The 15,269-nt window shown below is 35.7% G+C and overlaps 1 protein-coding gene across 1 annotated transcript in view; it reads right to left on the minus strand.

Moving 5' to 3' along the window:
* The window catches only part of DNAAF6 (dynein axonemal assembly factor 6), a 37,600-nt gene extending 23,570 nt beyond the window's left edge, over positions 1-14,030 (minus strand). The window contains exons 1-4 of the mRNA XM_057719222.1: positions 13,866-14,030; positions 10,122-10,194; positions 7,941-8,046; positions 4,893-4,989 (exon numbers count right to left, since the gene is read on the minus strand). Of these exons, the coding sequence (XP_057575205.1) occupies positions 4,893-4,989; positions 7,941-8,046; positions 10,122-10,194; positions 13,866-14,030 (441 nt within the window). The remainder of the gene's footprint in view (positions 1-4,892; positions 4,990-7,940; positions 8,047-10,121; positions 10,195-13,865) is intronic.
* Positions 14,031-15,269: the final 1,239 nt, after the last annotated feature.

The raw sequence follows: 15,269 nt of genomic DNA on the forward strand, positions 1-15,269 counted from the left end.
TAATTACTTCCCAAAGGCCCCACCTCTTAGTACCATCACATTGGGAGCTAGGACTTCAACATATCAATTGTTGGGGGCAGGGGGTGCAATTCAGTCCAGAGCATATGGTATGATGTTCAAAGACTTTTACAACTAGTTCTAAGCTGGGTATTCTGTTTTATCTTTTATTACTCCACAGCAGTGCATTCTGGGGCTCTAAGAATATCACAAATAACTCTCAAAACATATGGTATACTTTCATAGCACTAGGCCTTTGCTCATTCTGTTTACTCTGCTTAGACAGCTTTTCCACCCTGGCAAACTATGAAGTTCTTCAGATCTTGTCAGATGTCACCTGTTTTGTGAAGTCTCCTCTTTTTTGTACCCATATCACTTTGCATATACTTCTATCAAATTCAGACTGCCTGGGTTCAAACTGTAGTTCTGCCAGAGTCTAAATGTGTCACCTTAAGCAAGATACTTAACTTCCTTGTGCTCCAGCAACCTCATTTGTAAAATGGGGATGAGAGCACTTATTTCATAGAGTTTTGGTGTGGGGATTAATGAGTGCAATTAATTATGTGCAAAGTTCTTAGAGAAATACCTTGTACATGGTAAGGATTATATAAATTGTTTGCTGTCACCATATCATGTTAAGTGAAAGCAATCAGGATAAAAACGTTTATTTATGGGCTGTAAATGTAGGGAAACGGCTCCACTGTGGCATTCTGGCAACCTTGCACTATTCACATAGGCCACGTAGGCAAGGCCCAACTGCAGTCTGCCCCAGGTCTTGGCAGAACATCCTGTGATTCTCTCAGAGCATGAGGAGATAGGCAGTCTTGTGAGGAGCTGCCTCACGGCTGTTTCCTATCTTTCTACCTTGTGGGAGGCTCCCTATCTTGCAGGAGGCTGTCAGGAGGTTCCAATAAGGCATAGGATTTTCCACCTCCCTCTCCCTGGGTCTAGAGACAGGCTATAAAACAGCTTAGCTGCAGTCTAGAGTTGGCTCTTCAGCAACTATAGTTCAATGTCATCCTGTGGGGCAAAGCGACAAGGGAAGCTGACACCGTGCTGATCTTGTTAATGCCGTCTGTGTAAGTAATAAACTATGTCCTTTGGGGCTTGTTTCCTTATCGGATAGATCTTTGAAAATCTGTGCTGCTGCTTATGGACTGTTTGATCTCTTAACAGTAAGCACCTATTCTGTTCAACCCTGTATGTCAAATGTCTGGCCTATAGTAAATGCTCAATAAGTATTTGTTGAATTTTAAAAATTATAGAAAACAATGATAAATATGTGTTCAAGGATATGAATCAAATCCATTATAATAGAAGTCTTGTGGGGGGGGGTGGAAAGTATAGAAGATAAAAGAGAAAATATAATTTAAGATAAAATAAGACAGAGGCATTCTACTAATGAGGTTTAAAGAAAAACACACATGTAACCTAGGAGGAAAAGTCCTTTAGATTCTCTTATATTAGTATGAGAGACCTTGTAAGCGTGACCTTGTTTTCTCAACTGTAATATAAGGAGGAGAGTCTAAATCAACTTCTTTCAAACTGTGTTCCAAAGAGCCCCAGTTTTTCTCCTAGGAGCTGTCTCAAGGATGATAGTATCCTTTTAACCAAGGCAGTAGTATGTGTTTTATATGTTGGGCTTTCTCATAGAATTTTGTTTGAAGAAAAGGGTTGGCAGCTAAAAACAAAACAAAAAACACTGCAAACCACTGGCCTAGTTCTAGCTCTAAAATTAATGTACAGTATGATGACAATAGTTAATAATTCTGTATTGAATACTAGGAAATTGCTAAGGTAGATTTCAGGTGCTATCACCACACACACACACAAATGGTATGTGAGGAGATGATATGTTAATTAGCTTGACTGTAGTAACCATTTCACTATGTATATGTATATCATATCAACATAGTATACTCTGTAAATGTATACAATTTTTATTTTAAAAAAATGCCTAGGGCTTCCCTGGTGGTGCAGTGGTTAAGAATCCACCTGCCGATGCAGGGAACACGGGTTCGATCCCTGGTCTGGGAAGATCCCACATGCCATGGAGCAACTAAGCCAGTGCACCACAATTACTGAGCCTGCGCTCTAGAGCCTGCAAGCCACAACTACTGAAGCTCTGCAACAAGAGAAGCCACCACAATGAGAGGCCCACTCACCTAAACAAAGAGTAGCCCCGGCTCACCGCAATTAGAGAGAGTCTGTGTGCAGCAATGAAGACCCAAAGCAGCCAAAAAATAAAATAAATTATAAAGAAAAAATAAAAAAATAAAACACCTAAATATAGATTAAGGCAATGGAAGCTTGGTAGCTACAAACTCAGGAGTAGAGCAGCAGGCATAATTTGGATAATGGAACTCTCTGGGTTGGAGTTAGAGGGAAAGGATGGAAGGTTTGCTGAAGACATACACACTCCTAACGCAGAATTTTGGTTAGAACCAACACTTTGATTTAGGACTCGTAAATCTTGCTTTCTTATTTGGAGTCTGGGGAGGATAAAAGAAAAGCAGTTCTTGTAAATTTTTAAACCCCAAATCAGTCCTTGTATTTAAATAGATTGTTTGTGTTCCTATTACCTTCCTCAACTTAAGCAGAAAGCTTCTTCTTAAAGTCTCTGGGTCAGATTGTCACATAGAGACAAGGTCCGGGACGCAAATAACATATTTAGCCAATCCTGAGGTGCTATTTTCCTCACATTTTTATGTTTCTCATATTGGGATGAATTACATGATCAATGTGTATATTTCACATGGTAGTATACCTATTTTCCTTTGTTACTAAACAAATGGCACATCTACAATTTGATGATGTCTTAGAGTTGAGAAAATGCCGTATTATTAACAGGAATAATAAGCTTAAAATTTGTGCAAGAAATATTTGAGATGAGGTCATCAGCCTCTGTAGTCGGAGTCTTCCCAGCAGGGTTAAGCAACGACAGTGGATGTCATCATAAATATGCCTACAGGATAAAATTCAAGCTACAAATCTGTTTTATTTTTCTTTTCTGAGAGACAGCTTACCAGTACACCACTGTCCACAATTATTCTTTATTCTTGTTACATTCAATGCTTACCCAAATACGCCATGCTATTTCATGCCTGGATACCTTTCCATGTACTGTTACTGCTGCTTGGAATGCCCTTCTTGGGATGCTGTCCACTGGAGAAATCCTATCCACCTGATGTTGATCCCTTTCTGCTTCACATCACCACATACCTGGTATATGTCTCTAATTATGTACTTGCCATACTGAACTGCAATGATTTGTTAGGCATCCGTCTCATTACCTGTAAATTCCTTGAGGGTAATTGACTGTTTCTTATTTGTCTTTGTATCCCTAGTACTTAGGACTGTGCCTGGTATGTGGTAGTATTCAGTAAATATTTAAAGATTGAATGTATGAAGAAAAAGAGAAAAAGAACGCTATACATGTGGTGAACTGCCGTAACACCAAAAAATATTTCATTTTTTTCTGGCATTCAAAAGTGTCCATGTCTTATCGAAACTTTCTGAACTCCGGGTAAACTTAAAATTGTCAACACTGAGTTTAATTGTTAATAATAAAATAAGCTCATTTGTGTTCGTCTCCCCAATCAATTATAAGCTCATTAGAGGGAGGGATCAACTCTTTTTCTGTACATACCTGTCGAGTTTTAGATAAATTGTGCACTCCTACTCTGAGGTGTGATTTAATTTCCAAGATTCTTCATTCGGTATGCCTTTATTATTAATGCTAGTAGCAAGTTGTATGAGAGAAATGGAAAGGCTCACAGCAGTTTTATTTATTTAGGGCCTAGAATTTCTTTAGAGTTTAGAGTAATCCGCAATACCAAACATCAAAACCATAATCTTACAGTCATTTAAGAGAGAGAAATTTGAATATTACTGGTAAAACCCTGGGAGCTAATTACTTCGAGATCACTTGAAACCTTAACTCATTAGAGTCTGAAAAATCTCCTCAGGTCCTTAAAGATGCTATTCCCATCATGTTATTTGATCCAATTGAATGTCTTAGATTTTGCTAATAAGAGAAAATCTGAAGTTTATGCAAAAGAGAGAATCCGTTTATCATCTGCTCCAGGAAATATATTAAGCATCTCCTATGGGCACCTCAGTACTCTATGTTGTAGAGTATTATAAGAGAGGAAGGGGAAAATACAGATACACAGCCCCTGATCTCAAAAAATAAATTCCCAGCACCAAACACCAGAATTACTAGTGGATATTGCCAAAGTGAGCTGCATTCCACACTCTTGTTTAGGCCCAGTATGAAGTCTCATTGAAATTGTTGGTGTCACTATTGTTATTATACAGAAACAGTGACTTGGCGAAGGATGCTCTCCAACGTGCTGTAGTGTCATCCACATAAGGGAGCCAAGTAACATTTTGAATGTCTTTTTAGAGTAAGTCGGTAGTTCAGATCCAAAATTTAAAAAAACAATCCCCTTTTATGTCCCCCAATGTAAGCTGAGTAATTAAAAGAAATACACATATAAGAAATAAGGCAGATTCAGGGAAGGAAATATTTCATTTTGATTGACTGTCAACTCATCAGAAATTAATAACCAATCAGATGACGTGTACGAGACAGAAATTGGATGAAACAAAATTCAGCCCAGATTGGGCAGTTTTATTAGGACTAGAAATAGTGTGTTATGTCATATGATTCTATTATGTTTATTTGTAAATCTTATCCACATGTGTAAACTTAGCATCTTTTGCACACATTTACCAATTTTAAACTGTCTATCCTATTATTCCTTTAGTACCTCAAACATAGCAACCACTATTTTTAAAGGGTTTATAGTCTTGCCTATGGTATTATATATACAACAGCCAATTTAACTATAATGGTCATATGGAAAATGGGGAAGAGGGGAGAGGCTTACCACTAGATCCTTACAACATGCAGTTGAAGCATCCTTTCTGGTCAATCCCAGGAACATGTCTTCAGTTCCCACCTGCTGTTTGAATACAATTTCATATCTGAAAAAAAGCCAGTGATATAGAGACTCAAATGAAAGAGCAATTTCCTGTCACAGAGTAGAAGACTAGAAACTTATGAGGACATGCTATTACAAAAAAATAAAAAGGACAAAATAAATAAAGTGTTTGCAATTTTTCAGGCATGTAGCAGAACATAAAGGAATAGAAGTCTCGAAATTCAGTCAAAAATACCTAACACTGTAAAGCAGGATTTATGTTGTATATACTTATTTTCTAAAAATAAAGCTTAACTGTTTCAGAGCTGTACAAATAAAATAGATTGAGGGAACTTCTAATAAGATTCTAATAACAGTAAAAATAGAAGAAAAAAGGAAGATCCTTTCCCGGAAAACAATGACTCAGAAGAATAGTGGGCCCATAATCCAGGGTTTGATGGAGAGATAAAAACCTTCCTCTTCTAAATTTAAGCCACAGAGTAGAGTTAGAAAATCCAGGTTTAGTACTCTTTCTGTCATTAACTGTGTGATCTTGGTCAAGTCAAAAAGTCTTGTAGTCTCAGCTTCCAGATTTGTACAATTTATGGGAGGGGGTAGGTTTGAACTAAATGATCTCTATTGTCTTTTCTACCTCAAAAATTCTACGGTAGAAACACTGGTAGTGTAGTCAGGACAGGTACAAATATAGTGTTTAGAATCTAGTACTGCAGAATTCTTGGTTCAATGAAAGGTTTTCCTAGTATTTCACCTCACACGTGACAATGCATACATCTTTCCTTGCCCCTAAATTTGGGACCCTAGGGACAGAGTGATTTATAGAAACCCCAGCCATAATAAACCCTATTTAAATTTTTTTTTAATTTTAATTTTAATTAATTAATTAATTTATTTTCCCTGACCAGGGATTGAACCCACGCCCCCTGCATTGGAAGCTCGGAGTCTTAACTACTGGACCACCAGGGAAGTCCCTTCTGTATCTTTTTGCTGGAATAAGGTAAGCAAACATTTACAAATGATCTTTTCTGTTTAATTCTACTCTAATGAAGAAATGGTAAATCTCTGGATAGGAAGACTAAAGGACAGCGTTGAACTTCTGACCACTTGCAAATAGGAATGCCCAAGGATGAAAGAAGGATTTCTCTGAGTTGGAACAGGACAAACAGTAAATAGCCATTTGAGATGGGACACTTTTTTCTTAATAGACTATAACAGCTACCAGGTGTTTACAAAGGTGAAGCCAGGTTAAAACAAAACAGAAAGATATCGATCTCTATGCCCAGGACTCCACATGGATTTGCTCCAGCTGCTGCACTTCTCCTCATCTCCAGATGCAATTTTGCGACTGCCTACTATATATATTTGCCTGAATGTCCCAAGGCCCCTCACACTCCACAGGCCCCAAACCAAACTCACCATTTCCCCTCTACCTACATTCCCAATCACAGTTAATGGCTTTACTGTTCACCCAGTCACCCAAGCAAGTAACTGCAGCATCATCTTTGACGCTTTCCTCTCATTCATTACATCTAATCAGACACCAAGTCTTCCTTCAGATCTCGCTCAAATAAACACCCTCATATTTCTCTCCAAGTCCAGTGACTTAGCTCAGGCCCTTTTTATTTTTTATTTGGTAACTTGTGAGTCCTTTTTGTGATCTGCCTGTTCACGTTCTTTACCCATTTTCTTCTTTACCAATTGGGACATTTTGAAGCATATGTGCATAAGACAAAAAATGAAGATTAAAAAATTCTTAGAAAACAATTTTCTTCATATCCTGACTGGAGTTCTTATTCATTTAAAGCTTTGAGGGATATTCTTTCTACAGAACATCAAACATCAAGATGAAAAGTAAAAATTTACTCAGATTTAGAGCTTGCCACGTGTGGATGTTAGACATTCATTAAACTATATGACAAATAAATGACTTAAATCTTACCTTTCATAGGGATGTGTGGGCACTATATAAACATAAACTGGGATTCACTCCCTTCATACTTAAGATGCAGACAGAAATGTTTTAAAATTCCCTTTGATTTCTTTTTTTTATGAGGTTAAGGTTTTTTTACACTGTTTATTTGAAAGCTGGATACTTTTTTTTCCAGTTAATTATCTGCAGTCTCCTGCTGCTTCTATTTTCAGAACTGACGTAGAAGATAGAGCATAGGTTTTTTTTTTTTTAAACATTAGACACAGTTTTACAGTCAGAATTAGAAAAGTTCTCAGATCATTTGCCATAGAAGTTTTCAAGAAATTATAAAGTACATTATAATTTACTAAATATTGCCTTTGTTTTTCAAGCTATTCTAAATATTCGATCAAGATTTTACTTTAAAAAACATATTTAAAGCTTAGTGTATTTAATCATTAATTTCAATTATGTATGTAAACATACTTTAATCCTTAAAAGTAGGAGTGATTTCATTTATTAGTATGAAAGGCTTTTTATGATAATTCTAAAATTCATATTTATAATTCCTATTGAAAAAGCTAGAAAGTAAGCCTTTAATCCTGCTTGCAAAATATACTAAACATAATCCTAAAATAACAAGTAAATAAGTCCAGGTAACAGCTGATAATTGGTTGGAGAAATAGCCTTTAACTGAAATTGTGGAACACTGAGTAATTAAAAGCAAGTCTTTGACACAAAAACATGGCATCATAATTTAGTTTATATGAATGCTTGTAATTTAATGGGCTGGTATTACCCACTGTTACTTCCACATTATACAACGAAATGATATTAAATCTAAATGTGTAATAGAAATGACTGTTTTTCACTTTTTGTTAGATAATAACAAAGAAAGGTATTATGTTTTATTTGTTTCTGCTCTAGAAGGAAGAAAATCATCAATAATACGTGCCTTCTGTGTGTCACCATAGTTTCATCTTTTATGTGGTAGAACTTACTTTATGAATCTTGTCAAAAATAGAATGGTATCAGATGACACATCTAACTTAAACCCCAAAACATGTTCCTTGCTTCATTTGACTTACTCTGGTGCTTCTCTAACATCCCACATATCATCGTGCTCTGCTCCTTCTGAAACCTCCTCTGGATTCCAGATGTCCTCACGATTTTCATCACTTGTTTGAGGGGTGACTGTGAAGAAAGGGAAGATAAAGCTGAAGTTCTTGCCTGTGTTACTGCTTTAAATTGCTCCTGTTCTTCTTCACAGTAAGTTTGGGATCACTGAAGTGAAACATTTTCTATTTGTAATCACTAGCTTGTTTTTTGATCAAAGGAAGCTAAATCCGTAACAATTGACTGAAATTTTTTAATCAACACACAGCCAATACATTGAAGAGTTGTAATAATAATTGTAGCAAATTTGGAAAAGACATATAAGCAAAAAGAAGAAAATAAAGTAATCTACAATCCAACTACACAGAGATAATCAATGACAGCATTCTGGTGTATATCTTTCCAGTCTCTCTCTCTCTCTCTCTGCATATATGTGCATATCTATATCTGTATCCACAGAAACATATACACATATACATGTGTACACACATATAAAACATGTAATATATATTTAGTACATAAAATAACATTGTATATAACATGTATATTATATACAATATATATGCAAAGAAATATTACACATTTTTTCCAAAACAAATAGGAACATATGTAAAATATTTTACATAAAAGAACAAATTAAACATGCAATCAATTTGACTTGGGGTAGAAATGTTTTATCTTGCATCATTTTACTATATAAAAGCCCTTCGATACCTTTTCCACGCAAGCCTGACGTAATTCTTTAAAAATATTATCAGCAAAAGAAACTGAAAACAATAGAGACAATGATCGTTTTTAATCCAGTATTTTCCTCACGTAGACATGAGCTTTAAAGAAAATCTCTCTCACCTGTCCTTCATGTCAAACTGAGCATGTGCCTGGGTTTCCACATGTCATCTTTAAATGTTTGAAAGTAAATAGGCATGCAAAATCTCAGCTTGCATTTATTCCAACTATTGGGGCAGCAAATAGAGTACCCACATTAGGTGCAGAACATTATTTTGAATCCTGTTAAGCATTCCCAGAAATGCACCTGATTGTCAGGTTTTCAATTCTGCCAGTTCTTTTGAAACGATCTGCTTCTATCTAGCATGGGCTTTGTAAAGCGTAATTACAGATTTATATATAACGTTTTACATATGACTCATTGTTCTCAGAATTTAGAGATTACTAGACCTACATTATCAGAAACACAGGCAGCAGAGAAATACATCCAAATTTGAACTAGTCTTCTATGGAGTGAATATCTTTTGAACAAGGCAAATAGACTCGAGTATGTAGAAGGATAATAACTGAAATTTTAAAATCGTCCACTCAGACCTCATTTTAGTCATTATTTTAAACATTTTTCCAGACAAAATCTTTTACAATTACCTAAATTGATGAAGGTACTTCATTTCTCCTCCCTGTCTACCCTCTGGTAACTGGGATCATGACCAACAGAATTACAGCTTTCTATATTTTTAAAGATGTGTAAAATGTTCAGCTCTATGAAAATGTATAGGCCAAAATGCTGGGAAAACATCCAAAAATTATTTATTCTAGTTTATTGGACCCGTGACTTTATAAGTCACCCCATGGGCTTTAATTTGTAAGCTTTTCAATATAAGATAAAATTATGTAGTTATTTGTTTTATTGTGTTCTCCAAAGGACTAGTAGCTCATTGGGGGCGGGGACCGTTTCTATTTGGATCTCCATTGTAGTCTCAGAGATGATCATACCACCCGGTACATAAGTGGCTCTCAGTAAATATTTATTGAATGAATTAATGAATGAATTCTGGGAAGTTGCCAGAATACAGCAGCATAGAAGGTGAAGAAGCTAAGCATCATGGTAACTAGACCCTAAATAATAAAAAAGTTATCTAACCACATGTGACTTACTTGGTTTTCCATCTCAGGAAATATGCCCCAAAATGTGAATAACTCCAGGAAAATTAATTTCCATTACTAGAAAAATAACTCACCTGCAACACTAGAGTAAAAACAGCATCTTTATATGTAAATAGTTGTTCATCGTTCCCACAATTATTTGAGTTCATCTTTGATAAGTGCTAGTGTTAGTTAGTATTACTCTTCCGATAATTTTGCTCCCAAAGAAAAGATTCTACTGATTATATTGATCTATATGCTTTTTTTAAAAAATAACTTACCTTTAAGCTCTTCTCCTTTTGGTGGCCCAATATTCCCAGGACCCATGGCTCCCATCACAGATGAACTACTTGACTGGAGAAGAAAAACAGTCCAACATTCTGTAATTACTACTTGTATAACTTACATGACCAGTAATACTTTAAATATGATAAGCTTTCCATCAACAATTTCATTAAGCTTCCCAGTTTAATTATCCATCATTGTTATACAACCAAGAGACAGATCTCAAGTATTATTTTGAAAGTATTTTTCTTGTCCTTTCAAAAAGTATTTAGTTTAATAGACCCTAAGGCAGAATTGATCTTTGATCAGACTAAATCCCCAGTTCCAGCCCAGTGAATCATGTATTCCTGTGGATAGGGTAATGAGCCACATTCATCTCTTTGAAGGTTAGAACCAAGCGTTAGTATAAGAGCATCAACCCCTTTGGGTTTTGGCAGTTGTCTGGTCATAGTTAGATGGGGGACAGAAGTATGGGGAAGTTTTATAGAAATAAAAACAAACCACTGAATAGAGTCTAAGTATTTAGACATCAAACAACTCACTCAAAACCCTTGATAATAGCTTTTACTTTTTTCCACTGTCGATATGAAATACTTCTTCATCCCACCACCTCATGACACTGAACTAGTGGATTTAAACAGCAACCCCAAATTAATAGTATCAAATACACACTGAACCACTTCAGTCTTCATGCAAGTTCAGGTTTATTTTGCCATCTTCTGCATGAGCATACATACCCCCATAGGACCGCCTGCCTCACCAGTAGAAGAGTTTTCTTTTTTCAACTAAGTATAACACACATTATACGATCAGTATAGTGGCAACCACCTCATTGGTTCCTGTTAGGAGTTCTTTGATATTTCAAGAAAATCCCCCCCCTTTTTTTTTAACTAATTGTTCTTGCTGATGTCAGACTCTGCAGCACCAATTCACTCCATTGCTGGCAGTCAAAACTTCTTATTTCTTGGTCCTGGCAAATTAGCACCTCCAACTCTCCTTTTCCAGGGCCCTGCCCTTATTTCCCAAGACTTCATGTAGGTACAAAAGTTATAATGTCCTGTTTGGGCAAGAGGAATAGGGTCTGTCCTTGAAAGCTGGTGGAAAAGCTCACCTGTGTCTTTATTATGCTAAATTATTCCAAGAGCTGTAAATTAGAAATTAATCTATAACATCTCAACGGTTTCTGAGACAGTAACTAAAAGGTGCTTCAAAAGTGCTATGTCTGCTGTTAAGGTGTTACAGGCATTTTTATGTGACCATCCCAAGACAATATCCTGTACATTTTTTTCTTTTAAGTTACTAAAGTCATATAAACTTGTAGTGCTTTCCTTAAGTTATTAATCACCTGAATACTAATAATATTAATGGTCAATCAGGGTAAAGCACTTTTTGGAACATGAGGGCCTCTTGTTTTGTTGAGTGCTTCCTTCCACAGCAAATTAAAATCCATAGAAATAAAAACTTGAACATTCCTGACAAAAATTGGTATGCTTTCCATGGACAGTGATGATTGGATCAGTATATCAGAACAGAGGGGGAGTTTCAGTTTATTAACTTAATGAAAATAAATGATTAAAAATAAAATTTTCAAGTGAAAAGATGGATCAGGATAATAAAAACATTAAAAACCATCTGGCAATTGTTTCTATAAGAATATCATTTCAGCCTCTGCCATGAATCTACATCCAATTATCTAAGCAATTCATCATTGCAATTCACTCCACTTTGCAATATGTAAGAGAGTTAGAACATCCTTGTTACATTGTCTGTGAAGAGTGGTGAACCTTATTTCCCAAGGTCTTAAGATCCCCTTGGGAGTTTAAAAGACAGCAGACATACTCTCTTCCCAATCTCCTATATTCTTAACAATTCATGGTGGGGATAGTGTAAATAAACCAACGTGTATGCAACAGTTCTAAGTGCTGTTTTCAGTGAGTGTGTTTTCCAAAACACATCACTCTTGTAATCATTCCACAGTTCCCAAGATTAATACATGTTAAAAAATGAAAAGCCATTTCTCTCCTGGAAAATTTAATAGTTCATTAGAAACGTTAATTATTCTCCCACTGTTCTGATACTCCAATTCTATATCCTCTAATGATATCTGTACTATGGTGTCTGAATGACCAATTATCTCAAAATTGCTTATAACCCAGATATACAGAATCATACATTATTATAGTAATTTTCCCCTATAAATTGTACAATTTGGTAAAATGATTCTAGTCTCTATTCTCATAAGCACTCATCTTTCCCCTGGAAACACCTCTAGATGCAAATAAACATCTCCATACGTAAATGCCAAAGGAAACAGGCTTTGTAACCAGGAGAAATTCTTATCTCTGAATCTGTTCCAGTTACAAGTTCCACTTCCCTTTATTCAAGATCACTGTTTCTCAAGTACTTAATATACTTTTTCTATATGATGCAATCCTACCTTTCCCAGGGTTTATCATTCTATTTCAGGTAAGGTAGCAAAAATGAATTTGCCTTCCCAACCTTATTGATATATTGTGCTTAACTTTTTCTTCTATGCCCTATTTGTTGTATGTATTCAATGCTGTTACTGCCGACCTGCTTTTTCTTTCTTTCTTTGGCTTCTACTAAGAATTTTCCCTGACTAAAACTTCTTGCTTTCTAATCCTGGCTCCAAGCTGACTCAGTTCCCTTCCTCTACAAATTTTATTTCCATTGCATGTCTTCTTTGATTCTGCCCTGTTCCACCTAACCTCTTCCTGGAGGGTGGAAGCTCAATCCAGTGTCAATCTGAACCACTGAAATGGCTGCCTATTTAGATCATACTACTTGTTTTTCCACACTATGGCACAGAAAGAATTTTGGGAGGAGAAAATTGATATGCATGTTTATGGGAGATGGTTTATTCATGGTAAACTGGTCATGATAAAAAAGAACATGAAAATAATTTAAAGCAAATTGATACTTTCTGCTATAGTATGAGATTTCTGCCCGAAATTTTGTTTGCCTTTACATAGGCAGTCTGATAGCCAAGGTCTGCTAATATCTAAGGAGGAGGAGAATGGAGAGCAGGGGGGTTACATGGAAGTATTTTGAGGATTCTGAGCATACTGGCAGTGAATGTGGAATGGACAAAGGTCAATTCATGCAACTCTCCTACCCAAAATGAAGCCCATCTTGCTGCTGCGAGCCTCCCCGAGGTTCCCTGTCCTGACCCCAAATGCTATTCAACTAATTAGATTCCGCAGCTCTATCTGAGCATGTCGCCGGAAGCCAATTTTAACAGGCTGAAGCTAGTTTGCCCCATCATTTGGCTCAAAATATTTACTGTTCTGTTTTTGTGTGTAGACAAATTTTTAAAAATTAAGGGTTTGGGGGGCCTAATTAATGCTGCCTAATTAAAATTATTTGTTTTATAGAAATATTGTCTAGGCTTAAAAATCCTAGCTACCACTCTTTGTAATGGTTGTCAAGCATTCTTTGGCCATAAATATAAATGACAAACATTTTGAAATGTGGCTATTGCTACCATAGTTACGGAACTATTTTCCTATTCAGTGTTCAGGTAGTTTAGAAAAAATATAATTATGTTTGCTAGAAATGTACTAGAGGTTATACTCTCATGCATAATCAGCCCTGCAACCTCCTGTGAATGTATTAGATGACACAGCCCTGCTCCCACAGCAAGCTTGGAACAAGTTGTTCAAATACAGTTTCACAACTTAGTGTGATTAGAACTAATTCATCTGTAAGTATACGACCACCTGTCCTGACTCAAAATCATCCTCTTCCGGATAAAGTATCTTAGAGAGAGCCTGCAGGGCTGAAACTGAGGAAATGGTTTCAGTTTCCATATTTTCGGATCCCATATTTTCAGTTTCCATATTTTCAACTTCTGCATTTTCCGATTCCATATTTTCAAATTCCATGTTCTGAGGAAGAAGATAATCAGAAAGAGGTATTTTAGTTTTCTATTTTATTTAAGATGAAGTTTTTTTCTAAATTTTCCTATCTTCCTTATTTCCCTGGGTCACTCCATTATCTCTTATTCCTCCTTGAAAATCCTTGTAAACTCCTTCAAATATATGTATTTTGCTGACTCACAGACCGGGGGCAGCAAGTAAATGCACTTATTCAGCTCGCTTTATTAAACCTTCATGCTCAGTCTCACAAGCATTTCTTGAGCACCTACATGGTGGTTCTCAGGTTTTAGTGTGCCTAAGAATCACTTGGGGAGTTAGTTAAAAATGTACATTCTTAAACTCTACCTCAAGAGAAAGGGTATGTCACTGTCATGTAGAATGTATATCATTCTTTGGAAATATACTTTTGTAGATTACCTTTTTACCTGTCTCATATATGCTGTCTAGGTTGTATATTCCATTTAGTGAACTGGAAAGGATGTTTGTTGGGGGGAATGTCTCAAGGAACTTTACTCATTTCACACTTTTGCCTCAGGCAGGCCTGTACCTTCTGCTTTATTTAAAATTTTAATCAACCCTTGATGATGCCTTGCATTATATTGCTGTTTGAGACCTCTAGTGGGTTGGTGCATTAACTTTAGTGAAAGTTCACACAAAATAAATTGGTTTTTTTCTGATTATAATAGTGATACTATATATGTCTATTGTGGAAATTTTAGGAAATAATACGTTAAAAGTAGAAATAAGAAAATCTTATTTAAAATAAGAATTCTATTTTCTTAATGATTCTTATTAATAAATATTATTAATATTTTATTCTTAGAAAATAAGATTCTATTTTCTTAAAATAAGAAAATTACAACTACTTGTAATCCTACCAACCAGACATCAGTCTCTTAAATAATCTCTACCATTATATTTGGAGTAGGAATTTAGGATCTTTAAAAATCTTGGAAGTGTCAGATGTTAATAAATAACCTGAATAAAGACTGTAGAATTAGGTCTCTTGTTAGGGATTTGGGCATAAATGTAATAGGAATCTTTTCTACACTTCTGCCGATATTTTTTAAACATTATTTTATAAAATTAATTCACAGGAAACACTTCTTTAGTGCTTTTATTAAATGATCCACTAAAATTTTTGCATTGTGCCTAGAACAGTAATACAAAGGGATTCTCAAAAGTGTGCTGGTACAATAACCTATCAAAATCAACCTACATGTAGATGGCATTTTACAAATCTTT

The sequence above is a fragment of the Hippopotamus amphibius genome, chromosome X (genome assembly GCF_030028045.1).
Source record: "Hippopotamus amphibius kiboko isolate mHipAmp2 chromosome X, mHipAmp2.hap2, whole genome shotgun sequence".
Taxonomy (NCBI): domain Eukaryota; kingdom Metazoa; phylum Chordata; class Mammalia; order Artiodactyla; family Hippopotamidae; genus Hippopotamus; species Hippopotamus amphibius.